Source organism: Larimichthys crocea, unplaced genomic scaffold (genome assembly GCF_000972845.2).
Source record: "Larimichthys crocea isolate SSNF unplaced genomic scaffold, L_crocea_2.0 scaffold100, whole genome shotgun sequence".
Classification (NCBI taxonomy): Eukaryota; Metazoa; Chordata; class Actinopteri; family Sciaenidae; genus Larimichthys; species Larimichthys crocea.
In genome coordinates, this window is record NW_020851384.1 from 625,160 (window position 1) to 641,223 (window position 16,064).

Below are 16,064 nucleotides of genomic sequence, written 5' to 3' on the forward strand. Positions count from 1 at the left end.
GACCTCCCCGCAGACTGTTCTAAAACCTGGACGTTAGTCTCTGTGACGTCCCCTGCAGTACTGTCTAAAACCTGACATAGTCTCTGTGACGTTCCCGCAGACGTCTAAAACCTGGACTTTCGTCTCTGAGCTTCCCCGCCGACTGTCTAAAACCTGGCAGGTCGTCTCTGTGACGTCCGCCGACTGTCTAAAACCTGGACGTAGTCTGTGACGTCCCCGCTAGACTGTCTAAACCCTGGACGAGTCTCTGAGGACTTTTCAGGACGGATTGGCGTGGTCGGTTTAGTTCAGTGTCTTTTGACTCGCCTGCTCGTTCATAAAGCAGCGGATCCATGCATTATTAACTCGGTATCGCCAGGATCACGGCTCATCACACTAGACTGTTGCCAAACCTCCACTTAAATTACCGGAGAGATTCCTGTTAGCTGATTGTAAAGGAGTTTAATAGGAGTAAGCTGAAAGCCGGGCGGAGGAAGGGGGGAAAGAAAAGAAACAGGAGGGGAAAAAAAAAATGTGGCGGAAGTGGAAGGCGGCAAGAGACATGAAGCGAAAGAAGGAGCCACGCAACCTGATAGAACAAAAGGAAGGAAGGGAGACCGCAAGAGACAAGCGTGCGCCTGACCGAGAGGCAATGAAGAGAAAGAGACGAGAACAACATAGACGGCTAAGAGCAGAGAAGACGAAGAAAGAGCGCAAGAGACAGACACATAATATAGACGCGAAGAATGGAGATAGAATGAAAAGGGAGAAGCACAGCAGTGAAGAGTCGAAGACGGAAACGAGAGAACGAAACGAAGACGCATCGTCTCATAATAGCCGCCTACAGAGAGAATCTAATGCCGATCTCGAAGTAACGAATCGAAGAGCGACCCGACCAAACAACTCGAGAATCATACTAACAATAAGGAGCTATACGACCATTAAGCGAAGAGCAAGACAAAGAGCACTACGCTACCGCTATCCTATCCTCTCAGCTACTCTCTCCTACCTAAAACGCCTATCCCTCCTCCCCCCCTTCCCCCTTGCTCCTCTCCTACCCCACAAAAGATATCCCCACTCACGATCATCTCTCCCCCCCCATCCCTCCCCCACCCCAAACACCCCCAACTCCTCCCCCATCTACTCCACCTGTCAACTACCCCACCTCCCAACCACCATCTCTATCCTCCCTCTTCTCCTCCTCTCCTCCCCCACCTCTCTATCTCCTCCCCTCCCTCTCCCTCTCCCGTCTCTCTCCTACCCACCCTCCCTCTCTCGCCTCTCGCCTCTCTCGTCTCTCCCTCCTCCTCCTATCACTCTACGCTCCCCACTCTCCTCCTCGCCTCCTCCTCCCTTTCTACTCTACTCCTCTCCCTCCCCATCTCTCTCCATCCTCCCCTCCCCTCTCGACACTACTACCAATACTCTCTCCCCTTCTCCTACTAACCTTTCCTCCTAGACTTCAGCTCCTATCTATCTCTCCTCCTACTCGTCTTTCCGACCCTCCCTCCCTCCTTACTCCTCCTAGCATCTCTCATCTCACTTGCCCTCTCCGTCCGCCCCTCGCTTCATTTCTCCCCTCCTCCCCTTCTTCCTCGCCTGTTTCTCCTCCCCTCTTCCTCCTGCATCCTCCCGCCTCCTACTCCAATCTCCTACGCTCTCCTCTCTACTGCCCTCCTCTCTCCTACCCCCTCCTCTCCTCCTCTCCTTCCTTCCTCATCCTCTCCTCCCCTCTCTCTCTCCTCTCCTCCTCCTCCTCTCCTCTCCTCTCCTCCCCTCCCCTCTCTTCCTCTCTCCCCTCTCCTCCTCTCCTACTCCTCTCTCTCCTCTCCTCCCCTCTCTCGTCCTCCCCTCCCCTCTCTCCTCTCCCCTCAGGCTGCTGTTAGCTCAGTCTGGTAGCTGCTGTTAGCTCAGTCTTGTGCTTTGTTGCAGCTTTAACCTCTGTCAGGTAAATACTGGCCTTTAGTCTTTGGTTTGCAGTGAGGTGAGATAATAATCACAGTATACATGGAGTGTTTGTACAGCGGCATTTAATCCTTCGTCCTCCTCGTCTCTGTTGATGTTGGACGTCTCGTCTCTCGACATCTTGCTCTGTGGTTGCGTCACTGTGGCAATCTGTTCCATGATGAAATGGGCAAAGAGATGAAAAATCTGCCATCAGGAGTCTGCCTGTTTACAAAGAGTCCACCAGAGACAGGCCCGGTGCTCGAGCCCAGAGGTGACCGGGTCCAGGACTTCCTGTCCAACAGGAAGAAGACCGGCTGCAGTCTCACATGAAACATGAAGACATGTCAGGTTAAGACTCAAAGACAAACAGGTTCAGAAACACAATGAAGGCTCTAAGACAGTGCGGGACGTCACGGAGGGACTACGTCCAGGTTTTAGACGCTTGCGGGGACGTCACGGGAGACTACGTCAGGTTTTAGACAGTCTGCGGGGACGTTCACGGAGACTACGTCCAGGTTTTTAGACCGTCCTCGGGGACGTCACGGAGACTACGTCCAGGTTTTAGACAGTCTGCGGGGACGTCACGGAGACTACGTCCCGGTTTTAGAAGTCTCGGGGACGTCACGGAGACTACGTCCAGGTTTTAGACAGTCTGCGGGACGTCACGGAGACTACGTCCAGGTTTTAGACAGTCTTGGGGACGTCACAGGGACTACGTCCAGGTTTTGTGACAGTCTGCGGGGACGTCACAGGAGCGGACTACGTCCAGGTTTTAGACAGTCTGCGGGACTCACGGAGACTACGTCCAGGTTTTAGGTCTGCGGGGCGTCTCGAGACTACGTCCAGGTTTTAGACGTCTGCGGGACGTCTCAGAGACTACGTCCAGGTTTTAGACAGTCTGCTGGGACTCAGAGACTACGTCCGGTTTTAGACAGTCTGCTGGGGACGTCACGAGACTACGTCAGGTTTTAGACAGTCTGCGGGGACGTCTCAGAACTTAAGTCCAGGTTTGAGACAGTCTGCTGGGACGTCACGGAGACTACGTCCAGGTTTTAGAGAGTCTGTGGGGACGTCTCAGAGACTACGTCCAGGTTTTAGACAGTCTGCGGGGACGTCTCAGAGACTACGTCCAGGTTTTAGACAGTCTTCTTTGTATTGGTACTTGAGTCGGTCTCCGTCCTCTGATCAGCTGATGTCTCGAGGGACTTCCTTTAAAAACATCCAGATGAAGTCGTTGAGCGTCTCTTTGACTCCGTCTCTGTTCTAATTAGTCGTCCTATTTAACGGACACGTTCTTAATTTGCTGCAGCACCAAAACCTCGTTAATCGAAGCTCCGAGCTGTTTTCTGATTCGTTCCTGAATATTTTTGTCTTTGGCTCAAAGTGAAACGAGGCTAACGAGGTTAACGAGGCTAACGAAGGCAGCAGGTGAGACGAAGCTTCAGGGTCAGATCAGAGGACTCAAACACGCCCACTCAGCGTAACGTGACCAATCAATGAACAGCAGCTCGTTAATGTGTCGTCAACACGCCCATGTTTGGACTCAACTGAACTCTGAACTAATCAAACTAACTCATGAGACAGGAAGTCAAACAGGAAGTCAAACAGGAAGTCAAACAGGAAGTCAAACAGACCGACACAGGCCTAACAATCCCCATCAGGGTGTTTGTGAGCTCACCTTGAACAGGTGAGACTGCACGTCACATGTGAACACCTGACACTGCTGTGCTTTGAAATGATTATCTCAGCGTCCAGCAGGGACAGGAGGACGAGAAGACTTGAAGCTGTCAGCTGATGCTGATGTTTGCTGTAAAGCTGCAGCTGCTCATTACAGAGCTCGTTATGAGCCTCATGACCACAAACGGTGCTCCTCGTCAGGATCATTAACGACGCCTCGGCTCCAACGAGGACGAGTGATTAATGACGTCTCTCTGAGGACGAGGGAAGATGGATGAAAGGCTGCAGGTAGGAGCATCCACCTGAGCCTCCTCCTCCTCGGGAGGGGGAGGGTGAGGTGAGGGGGTGACACCTCCTGACGCCTGATGGAGCTCCAGGATGTTTCCATCTGCTCGTCATGCTCTGGGGAACACACGCTTCACCTCAAACGTGAACCCAGCTGCAGTACTCGAGTATTCGAGTACTCGAGTATTCGAGTACTCGAGTACTCGGTTCTCTGCTGTGTTTCTCTGATGGAGGTCCGTCCCCGTCAGGTTTTATCAGGGCGGAGCAGCTGCTGTCCTCACAGACGTCCGGCCAATAACACCACGAAGATGAACGTCCACGCCGCCGCCGACACGCCACGATCACGACAGACAGGTGGGAGGTTAACGATGACGAGACCCAGAGCCCCACAGGAGGAGGAGGGTGGAGGAGGAGGGTGGAGGAGGAGGAGGTGTTCAGGTCTACAGGTGTACATCCAATTATTCAATTAAAAAAAGTAACGAGATGTTAATCAATAATAATAGAAGTGATGCCAACTGCTAAACTCCACCAGGTTCAGCTACAGCGTGCTGATGGAGCTGATGGAGCTGATAGAGCTGATGGAGCTGATAGAGCTGATGGAGCTGATGGTGTACTGATGGAGCTGATAGAGCTGATGGAGCTGATAGAGCTGATGGAGCTGATGGAGCTGATGGTGTACTGATGGAGCTGATAGAGCTGATGGTGTAGGCTGATGGGGTCTGATGGAGTGATGGTGTACTGATGGAGCCTATGAGCTGATTTAGCTGATGGTGTACTGATGGGCTGTGATAGCTGATGGAGCTGATGTGTGTAAACTGATGGGAGCTGATGGAGCTGATGGTGTACTGATGGAGCTGATGAGGCTGATGGTGTACTGATGTGTAGCTGATGGAGCTGATAGGCTGATAGAGCTGATGAGCCTGATTGGTGTACTGATGGAGTCTTATGGAGGCTGATGGAGCTGATGGAGGCTGATGAGCTGATGGAGACTGATGGAGATGATGGAATGCCGATGAACGGTTGAGTCCCTGCCTGAGCATACATCGGTGTTTCCAGTTCTGTACCATGCTGCCCGCCCTCATCAGACTCACCTGTCATCATCGTTAGTCGTGTGTGACTGTTTGAGGAGACCTCGTTAAAGAGCTTCATGTGACTCAGCACAAACACCTGATTGGCGGATGAGTCTGATGATTAATGTCCAACCGTCTGTACCCGCAGAGCTCTCATAAAACGTTCAGCAGTCTTTAATTACCTCAGCTGACGAGCGCAGGAGACACCTTCGACTAACGAGGAGGTTAATGAGGAGCATGCCAATAGGAAGCCAGCGTGCAAAACACAAAAGCACAACTTAATAACTTTAATACAGTTTTTATGCTCCAGGAGCATGGACCGGACGCGGACTGGACCGGTTGGACACAGCCTCTGAGACCAACAGGGAATAACGTGACAGTAAAGAAAGATCCATCCAAGCCAAACCCTGGTTTCAAGAGTTTCGTGTCGCTGTGTTCACTGTTAGACTGGACACTGCTGGTTAAGGTTCTGTTTGCTGTGTTCACTGTTAGACTGGACACTGCTTGGTTCAGAGTGTTCTGTCGCGTGTGTTCACTGTTAGACTGGACACTGCTGGTTCAGAGGTTCTGTGCTGTGTTCACTGTTGACTGGGCACTGCTGTTCAAGGAGTTCTGTCCGGTGTTCACTGTAGACTGGACACTGCCGGTCAGAGGTTCTGTCGCTGTGTTTCACTGTAGACTGGACACTGCCGTTTCAGAGGTTCTGTTCGGGCCGGCATGTTGACGCTGACTAAAACAGACAATCTACCTGCTCCTGCAGGATGAACGTGTAAATCATTTCTCTGCTGGAAGCTTCATTAACTGTTCCTTCTGAGCAGCAGCAGAGAAATGATTGTTTGAATCATCAGGTTTCAGACTGACAGGAAGTCCAATCAGCAGGTTTCAGACTGACAGGAAGTCCAGTCATCAGGTTTCAGACTGACAGGAAGTCCAGTCATCAGGTTTCAGACTGACAGGAAGTCCAGTCATCAGGTTTCAGACTGACGGAAGTCATCAACAGGTTTCAGACTGACAGGAAGTCCAATCTCAGGTTTCTTAACTGACAGGAAAGTCCAATCAGCAGTGTCAGACGACAGGAGTCCAATCATCAGGTTTCAGACTGACAGGAAGTCCAATCATCAGGTTTCAGACTGACAGGAAGTCCAGTCATCAGGTTTCAGACTGACAGGAAGTCCAATCATCGGGTTTCAGACTGACAGGAAGTCCAGTCATCAGGTATCCTCTGCCGTTAATTGGCTGAAAGACGTTTGTCAGCTTTCACTTCAGGTTTGGTCGAACAGAAACTGAAACGTCAGAGCAGCTGACAGACTCAGCGACATTTAACGAGATAAACGAGAACAGACCAGAGGTGAGATGAAGGTGAGAGGTGTTGCGTTCACTCGTCCTGTGTTGCGTTCACTCGTCCCGTGTTGCGTTCACTCGTCCCGTGTTGCGTTCACTCGTCCCGTGTTGCGTTCACTCGTCTTGTGTTTGCAGCTTCACGTGGAGTCGTTTTGCGTTCACTCGTCTTGTGTTTGCAGCTTCACGTGGAGTCGTTGGCGTCTCGTTGTGAACCTTTTGTCCTGTTGACAGAGTTAATGGCCTCCTTTCATTCGTCTCCTCCTCTTCTTGAACGCGCCACGCCTCCGAGAGCTTTAATTACTGCTGCTGCAGTTTGGGAAGCACACTGAGGATGTTGGGACAGCTGGAAGATTCTCCCTCATTTTCTCTGAGGGTTGAACAGCAAACACAGCGTTCATCACACCCACACTGGAAACAACAGCTGACTTCATGTTTGGAAATCATCCTCCAATGTGAATAAAATCTGAGCCTCCGTCCTCTGAGCTCTGAGCTCTGAGTCCACGACTGCAGAGTGATCATTGATTTATTCATTAACTGTGACTGGACATGAAACTTTCCATGGGAATTAACGGGAATTTATGGGAATAAACTGTGAATTTAAAAAATTGAAGGTTGGCCCAGGAAAGTTGGGGAAAATATATTTTAGCATAATCTTGACTAAAACAACCAGACACTGCTTACTGCAGGGCTGCTGAGGCCACGCCCCCTACCTACCTGCACAGGTGATCTCTGTACCTGGACCACACTTTAGAGCCCAGAGCACAGAGACTGTTGAAGACACGTGTGAGCTGGTGGACTACAGAATGTTGTTCAATAAAAGAATTCAGACTTGATAAAGTTCTACTTACAAAGATGTATGTTTGGATATGATACAGGTTGTTTAAATTTAGACTTAATTCACATAAATTTCCATAATTCTTTATGATAGTTTTTGATTTTGAATATTTCCAAAATTCCCCAGTTTAACTTCCCATGGAAACTTTCCATCCCTTGGAGCCCTGGTCCTGACAGAGGTGTCCAACAAATCTTCTGTATGCTAACTGTGACACCAAAGCTTCGTCCGGAGAGATTTAGCAAACATTAGCATCACATATTAGCTGCCTATCAGTGCACTGCGAGGTCTTACTGTGACTTGACGAGTCCGGCTCATTAGCTGCTTACACTTTCATTCAGGCGACAGGCGAAGTTTGAAGAAGCTCCTCACAGACGATCCACTGTTGTCCTGGATGATGCGAGTTCACTTATTGTTGATTGATGGAATATTAACGGGACAAACAGACAGTGAGCTCACATGACGCACAGACACACTCACAGGTTACTGATAAAACTTTTATTATCATAAGTAAGTTTGTCATTGTTTCGCATACAATACTGCATGTCAACACAACGATACGTCACGTGTCCCCAACACCTGTCGTCCATCTCTACCTTCTCTCTTTGTTCGACATGATGAAGAACGTATAGTTTGAACTGAAGGAACGTGTGCAGTATATAACACGTGAAAACAGTTCCTGAAGTGACCGGCACAAGTCATTAACAATGAAAAACTGATTTTATTTATCACATGACACTGCTTGTCCAATCTGCATTGGTTAGCCACTGTGATAAACAAGATGTCAGGAAGACAGATTCCTACCAAACGGTAGTTTATGCCAGAAACAAACGCATGATGTCTTTGTTTTCTACGTGTCGACCCTGACTGTAGTTTGTGCTGTAACTCTACCGTGACAGGCACCGATATTTAGAAAATGTTGACCTGAACCTACACAGGAGGTTTGAGGATTGACTCACAGGTTGAATAGCGTTGATGACTTTGACGTCGTTGACCAACAGTTGTGAAATGGGACAGAATCAGATTTCCAAGATCGGTGGAAGAAGGCAACAAATTGGACATGCTAGCTGTTTCATCAAGGTGTGATGAGGTGTCATCCATAACGATGCAGCATCCATTAAAACCACAAGTGTAACTTCTGTTCCTGATGTCCCACATCTGTTGGATCAGCCATTTTTTGGCCTAATTCTGAAAATGGGGGATAAGTCCTTCAGGTTGGGAGTGAGTCAATGTCCCAAGTGAAGGAGTTCAAGTACCTTAAGATGTAACGTGGAACACGAGACAAAGAGCTCGATTACCTGCCTTCAGGGGCGAAAAGCAAGCTGCTTGTGGAAACAAGTTCAGGCATCTGGAAAGAGTTAACCTAGAACCTTCCCCACCTCCTTTGCATTGATGGGAAGCTGTTGAGGTGGTTCCTCCCTGTAAAAGTTTTCTGGGCATTTCTAACTGGTAGGAGACCCTGAGGTAGACCCATGACACACTGGAACGCCTCAGGATCCTCCAAAGAGGTCTTAATAGGACATGGTTGGGGAAGGTAAGGACTGCTTTGCATAGCCTGGTGCCACATGACCCTGATCTATATGAGCGGAAAATGAATCGATGGATACATCACAAGGTTGACCGGCAGATTGCTGCAGATGGATAATCTGACTTAGAGATATCTGGAAAAGCTGGTGGGTGTAACTGGGAAAATCCACCAGGCCCGTCTATGGCGTGTTGTGTGAGCGTCATGTATTTGGTCCGTCCTGCATCGACTTCAAAGCGTTCAGAATTGGACATTTTCCTGGTGTATGTTCTTCCAAACATGCTTCTACAAGTGTAAATATGATATGTAGTTAATTAGTTCCGCTTTTGTCTGTTTTTATGACCAGCAGTTTGCACAGGGTATTTTATTTTGAAAATCCTCCGCCCGCTCGAGGTGCTCTGCGTGCTCGCATCAAAAAAAGAACAGGCGCGTAATTCACACGTAGCCGAGCGTCAAGACGCTTCGGGGATACGTCTGAATCGGACCACAACGGAGCCGGACCACCATGGAGCCGGACCACCACGGAGCCGGACCACCATGGAGCCGGACCACCACGGAGCCGGTGGGGTTTGATACATTGATGGCTGCGTATTACTCGCGATGACGCAACGCGCTGCGGACAGGCCTGGTGGATTCTGGGGGTTAGCCTGGTGCCAAAAGGCAGAAAATGGATAGATGGATCTGAAGTTTGATCCTTGAGCAAGCAGCAGAATTTAGTGAGTTTACATTGACAAGAAAAAGACAGTGTGAAGAGATTTGACATAAATATGGAGCTCAACAGTTTTTTTCCTTCATAGGGAACACTTAAGGTGGGTCAGGCATCTGATTAAGATGTGTCCTGAACACCTCATCGTGGAGGTCTTTTATTCAGTATGCCCTACCAGAAGGACCCTTTGTGGCAAACCCAGATCTTGTTTGAGGAATCACAAATCTTATCTGACCTGGGAACTAGTTGAGAAAGCCCACGAGGAGCGAGAGGACATGGCTAGAGGAAATGATATCCAAATATGTGACGTAAAAGACAAAACTGTACTTGGTTTGAAGTCTGGACTTCCTTGCTTAATGGATGGATGGATGAGTTGTGTCTGATCCTGACTTGAGCAAATTGTAGGACTGTAGTTTGTAGTTTAAACTGAAACTGACAGGAAATGTCTTGGGGATTAAAGATGCTGACAGGGTGGTTGCACCTTTCAGGTGGTCTGCATGCCAGATGTGACGGTTTCAGTGTGAACAGTGAAACAAAAGAATCAGTTCTTCAAAGACAAAAAGAGAGATGTGCAGGTGTTGCGGTACAAAGTAACCAAACTCTAGTAAACTCTCCAAAGATACTCAGGTTGTGCTTTTATATCTACTCACACATTTTCGTTTACACGTGAACATGCTTGAGAGTAGAACAGCCCCATCATCGGGTACATTGTAAACGTCATTATTACTCATATTATTCACTACCAGGAAACAGAAACCACAAGGACCGAGGAGTCCTGCATGGAGATTTGCATGCAAAACAACAGTTCATGCATCTGCCTCGCCTTTAGAAAACAACAGTGGAGAATGCACAACGACGTCTGTGAAGGCAGCTTGCTTGTTCATCTAGCAGGGATCCAAAATGCTTTACAACATACGAAGCTTTACGAAATTTAGCAAAATCTCGATAAAGTCTTATAAAACAAACAGAAGGGGTCCATACATTTCTTCATTGACTGTTTCCCCACCTGTCATGCTATCTGCAGGGAAGCAGCGTTTGGATTGGTCAGAGTTGTGTGTTTGTGCTTATCACATCCGCTAAAAACACTCCTGAATGTTACAGTCGGCTCAGCCTCTGTGGAGCCTGCATGCACAACGGACGCCAAAGGTGCTACAGTTAGCATTTTATACACGGAACCGCGGTTGGACTGCGACTGCACGTCTCTGCTTCCTATGATGTATTCATGGAAGATGAAATCCAAGGTGGGAAACAGGCACCACAACATCCACATGAAGTGTGCGGTGTACTGCTAACATGTTAGCTAGACCAGCCGGAGGACAGATTAGCTGACTTGATGGTCTCAGTTTATTCCAGAGGTCCAACTATGAACTTCGACAGTTTCTTCCTCTGTGCTGAAGCTCTGCATAGATTTACTTCACCTGTGATCAAGTCCGCTGAGATGAACTGATCTGAAATGCTGATGTAAACACAAAGACAGAAACTCCAACATCTGTAATTAAAAAAAATATCAAAGCTAATGCTACATAAAGAAGTTATCGCTGAAGTTAACCCTGTTTTAAGTGACGGATATGTACCAGTTATGCATTTAGAAATGATACTGAGTCTTCTAGTCTGATTCACTGGACGGTCAAACAAATTCCTCACGCTCAACATGCGTCAAAACAACCTCACCTGTGGTTTTCTATGTAATCCCAGCTCATAAACTGCAGCATCATTGCACGCTGACAAACTGTATTGCATCACGGCACGCCGCTGTTTTTGTTGATACTTCCGAAAAGCAGCCATTGTATTGCATCAGTCTTTGTGCTCTGACTGCTGGTTCTGTCTGTTATTGCATATCCAGCATGTGCAACAGGGAAAGGTATCTGCATGCCCCCCCCCCCCCCCCCCCTCAGAGCTTCCTAACCAGCACTTCTATGTCCAGCAGCTACTCACGTTTTTTCTAAAGAACAAACAGGAAATGAAACACCCTCCACGTCTCCAACATCTTCATGATAACATGCTGCGTGTAGCACCTTTACCATCCGCCTCAACAAAGAACAAAAGACAGTAAACGTTATTCTCCAGCCAGGAGAAGTTGTGCTGCGTGGCGGCGGTGCTCAGGGGCCAAACTGCCTGGAAGACTGGTACTCGCTGGGCACTTTGGGCTTAATGCCCTTGCTGTTGTAGTAGTCGACCACCTGGTTGGGCACCTCCGCTAACACGGTCTTAGCTAAAGCAGCTGGAGACGCCTGAAGAGAAGGAGACAGAGGAAACATCGATCAGACTGTACACGTGATTCAAGTGAAGAACGCTGCAGAACCAAAATGGTGGTTACTGAAAACTGACCATGAATCACCTTTACCTCACACCTTTCCATCATCCATCAGGTTTTAGAGGGACTATCTAAGGGTCTACAAGTCAGGCAGTCTTTGACTCTGCTGTGGAGACACGGTCAACACCTCCAAAGGTACAAACATGATCGATTGTTGACTGATGGTGTTTGTCTGGGTCTTGAGTGAGGGTGGAGCATGAGGTGGGCTGATGGGAACCTGAACATTATGGTTCAAGCTTTTAGTCGACCATCTGATGTAGATTCCAACTTGTGGTCACAAACGTTGGCTAGTAACTAAGAAAATGAGGTTACAGATACAAGCAGACCCAATGAGTTTCGTCCATTATGCTGCTTCTTTTTGTGGTTCAGGATCCACTTGGACACCTTCCTTTGGAGGTTCATCCAACTGATAGGAAACTCCAGGGTAGACCCAAAACCCGACTGGAGAGACTGGCCTGGGAAAACTGTGATCCTTCAGAAGGAGCTGGAAGATGATGAGACGGACGTCTGGACTTCTTTGCATGTCTGCTGCCTTTATGATGGATGTAAATGGATGGATGTTCATGAGTGAAGGAATATGGAGCAGGACACTGATTGGCCTGGACTTCCTTGGTGAAGAGCCTGAAGGTGAAACACTCGATTGAACGATTAAACCAGTATCTAACTAAGACATTCATCCTGTGGAGGTTTCATTATTCATACTGGAGGGATGAGGCCTGTGAACAGGAGGACGTGGCTCATGTGAAGGACATCTGGACTACCTTAATCTGCTGCCAAAGCCTTGAGCCAGAGAAGTGTCAGGACAGTGATCCAGAAGATCCTCCATTTGTCTGAATATAACTTCTCAGTTAGCAGCTAGTAAACACGTCTTCCTCGTCCTCTACGTCACGTCCGTCTTTGTGTGTACGACGTGGATTAAATCTGACTTCTCTGTTTGTTCAGTCAGACCTGTTTGGCTCGGCTCGGCTCGGCTCGGCTGATGCTGTCAAATGAAAATCATTCTTCTGGGCCAAAGACAGAAACTCTCATTCATCACGCAGATTAAACCCGAGAGAGGAAATCTATCCGGAGCCTGTGAAGTGAAGATGAATCTGGACTGTACTTACAGTCTGCAACCTTCAGACTTGTTAAAGACTAAAAATTCATTTGAGAGAAATAAAAAAATTCCCATTCTCTCGAGGCTGGCGGGCAGATTGCCACTCCATCTTCCTCCTTAAAGGGTGAAAACTCATTTCTTCAATAACTTCACACTCTCAGCTCGTCCTCCGCTCCATCCCCATTCAAAACACTTCACAGTCGTCCACGCTTATTGTAAGGTCACACAGAGTTATATATATATTTATACACACTGCATCATTTTCTATCACAGAGAGATCTTTCAAATTAACACACCATCTGGTGATCATATTTAGAGGGTTTTATCTCCTTAATGCCTTTTTAATAACTTCATTCACACATCAAACAACAAGAAGCAAAACGATGCTGAAATAAAAGCTTCAAAATAAATTTAGTAAAACTGAAGAAGAAAAGTTCAAATTAAAGAGGAGAGATAAAATTCTTCATGAAGTCAGAATCATGTTCTCTGAATGGCTCAATCATTCACCCCAAAAGGAAACAAAGGATGAAAACTGGACATGATGAAGTGGATGAAGGCACACCACCTGCAGCTGAACCTTCCCCTCCACCACCTCCTCCCAGTCAACCCAACTTTACACCATCAACATCGACACCAACACAGACTCCAACTCAGGAGTCATGATCGATGACCAGCTAAGCTTCTCTGATGTCAAGGTGATCCAGACTTTCCTCGTCTGTTGTTCCCGTTGGTGGAACGTCCTACCAGCTCCTACAGATCAGGGGCGTCCCTCTCTACCTTCACAGACCTCCTGAAGACCTCCAGCTCTGCAGAGAGGACCTCCTCTACAACACCACCAACAACTACCTGGACCTTAGTTGGTGTGAGTAGAACTTATTGCTGTTTCATTGATTGTTTCCATGTGTGCTACATTGTTGAAATGTAACCGTCCATCAGACTCACGTGTTTGAAGTTGCGGAAGGGGACGAACTGGACGATGTCCCGGAGGACCGGCTCTCCTTTGGGCGATCGCAAGATCCCGTCGTCTCCATCCAGCATCTGCATGTCGCTGAAGTCGGCGTTCCCGATCCCGACGATGATGACGGACATGGGGAGGTGTGAGGCCTGGACGATGGCCTCCCTCGTGTCGGCCATGTCGGTGATTACACCGTCTGTCAGGATCAGCAGGATGAAGTATTGCTGCGAGACAGAGGACAGAAGTCGTGAGAGGCACATCATGTTAAAAAACCTGAACTGGATGCTGTCTCACCATGGCCTCTTTGGTGTGGACCTCCTGTGAGGCGGAGTTGGCGACCTTCTGGATGATGGGGGCAATGTTGGTGGGACCGTAGAGCTGCAGCTTGGGGAGGCAGGCCTGATAGGCCTCCACCACGCCCTGGATACCTGGAAAAAAAACGAAAATATATGCGTGTGGTCCCACTGAGCTCCCTCTGAGCAACCTCCACACCATCACACCCCCTTGTCCATGCTTCAGGGTGGGAACCACACATGTAGATACCATCCGTTCACAAAGACACAGCGGTCTGAACCAGAACTCTTAGATTTGGACTCATCAGACCAAAGTCCAGATTTCCTCTGGTCTAATGTCTCCATCAGTCGTACCAGGTGTGATCCACAGTTGATGGTAAGTGATTTGTGTTGACCCTCTCTAACTCTTGCTCTTCTTTCTTTTGCCTTCTGCTGTACAAACCTGAGTGAGTCCTTCAGGACGTTTGTTCTGTTCGGACTGAAGCAGCCTGTGGAGGGTTCAGGTTCAGGCGTCCCAGCATGCCCGGAGGCAGCAGTGACGTGATTTAATGTCTGAAGGTCAATGGGAACACCACACACACACACACACACACACACACACACACACACTCTGAGTCTTAATTAAGAGTGTCTGTGTTGAAGTGTCTGTCTGAGCTGATCAGTGACCTTTAGCACATGAGAGGGTGAGACGGCTTCAGCTGAGCAGAACCGGTCTCTCTGTCTCTGACCCGCCGGGCAGCAGCTCTGTACTGAGCTAACCACAGTTAGCACTCCGCTGCGTATCAGTGTTTCCGTCATGAAGTCTGTGAATCACCTCGGTACTGTCACGTTATTCCCTGTTGGTCTCAGAGGCTGTGCTCCAACCCGGTCCGGTCCAGTCCAGCTGCTGAGCCCGCGGTTATGTACTTCAGCAAGTGGTTAGTCTAAAGCTCTGTGTCCATCATAAAGTGTAAATCACAGAGAGTTGAAGCAGTCGGAGGACGTCAGAGGGAAAAGCAGCAAATATATTGTGAATAAATCTGATCCAGTCTGAATACAGTTCTGTGGTTCTGGTTCTGTTCAGTAATCAGTGAGGCCCGGACACAGAGGACTGCAGCAGCCTCAAAGTCACTGGATCAAACAGAACTTTGCTTTAGTTTTTATTGGTTTGATGTGAATGTATGAAACCAAAGGACTCCGACTGTGACCCTGCAGACTGAAGCTGGACGTGATGAACGCGTCTCTCCACCTGAGCTGGCTGTAGACTCCATGGCTCCTCCATCAGCTCCTCCATCAGCTCCTCCATCGGCTCCTCCGTCTGAAGGAGCCCTTTGCACCTCGACATCATCAAACTAATCTGTGATCACAGAGTTTCTGAAGCTCGCCGTCAAACATTTGAGTCATTTCTTTTCAAAGAGGAAATCAAAGCTGCACTCACCGGCACACTCCGGGTTCTCCTCGTTAAAATTCACAGCAAAGTCATGGGAGACCTGGAGGGAGAGACGGAGGAGACGGAGGAGACGGAGGAGACGGAGGAGACGGAGGAGAGAGGGGGGACACGGGGGGAGACAAGGAGTCTGTTTGATCTCTGCATCAAGAAAAGAAAGAGCTTCAACAATGGAATGAGTCTGCACCTTTTTCTTCTTCTTGACATCTAATCTGAGCAGCTGCCTGACTTCACCCACCCCAACACCTCCACCCGTCTGTCTTATTAAACCATCCACGCTCACAGGACAGGTGACCCCCCACACACACCTATCTGTCTCCTCCAGGTGAGGCTGGACATTTTAATTGCGAGCTGAATGACTGGGAGGTGACGCCGGGGCAGGAAGTGTCAATCACCGCGGCAACTGATGCTCCAATCACATCACGTTGTTTGTCATGGAAACTGAAGCCAGGAAGGATTTCCGCTAACTCTGACTTCCTGTCTGTAGCTCAGCTGATGATGACCTGATCACCTGATGTCGGAATTAATGTTTTATTGTTATATATTATGTTATATTATGTTATATTATGTAATATTATGTAATATTATTTTAAGTTCAATTCTCAGATTTTGTGGACG

At 48.4% G+C, this 16,064-nt stretch overlaps 1 protein-coding gene across 1 annotated transcript in view; it reads right to left on the reverse strand.

Moving 5' to 3' along the window:
* Positions 1–11,247: 11,247 nt before the first annotated feature.
* Positions 11,248–16,064, reverse strand: part of cpne4a (copine IVa) — a 37,432-nt gene continuing 32,615 nt past the window's right edge. Inside the window, exons 13-16 of the mRNA XM_027275361.1 lie at positions 15,438–15,489; positions 14,022–14,155; positions 13,715–13,951; positions 11,248–11,593 (exon numbers count right to left, since the gene is read on the reverse strand). Coding sequence (XP_027131162.1) covers positions 11,462–11,593; positions 13,715–13,951; positions 14,022–14,155; positions 15,438–15,489 — 555 coding nt within the window. The 3' untranslated portion in view covers positions 11,248–11,461. The remainder of the gene's footprint in view (positions 11,594–13,714; positions 13,952–14,021; positions 14,156–15,437; positions 15,490–16,064) is intronic.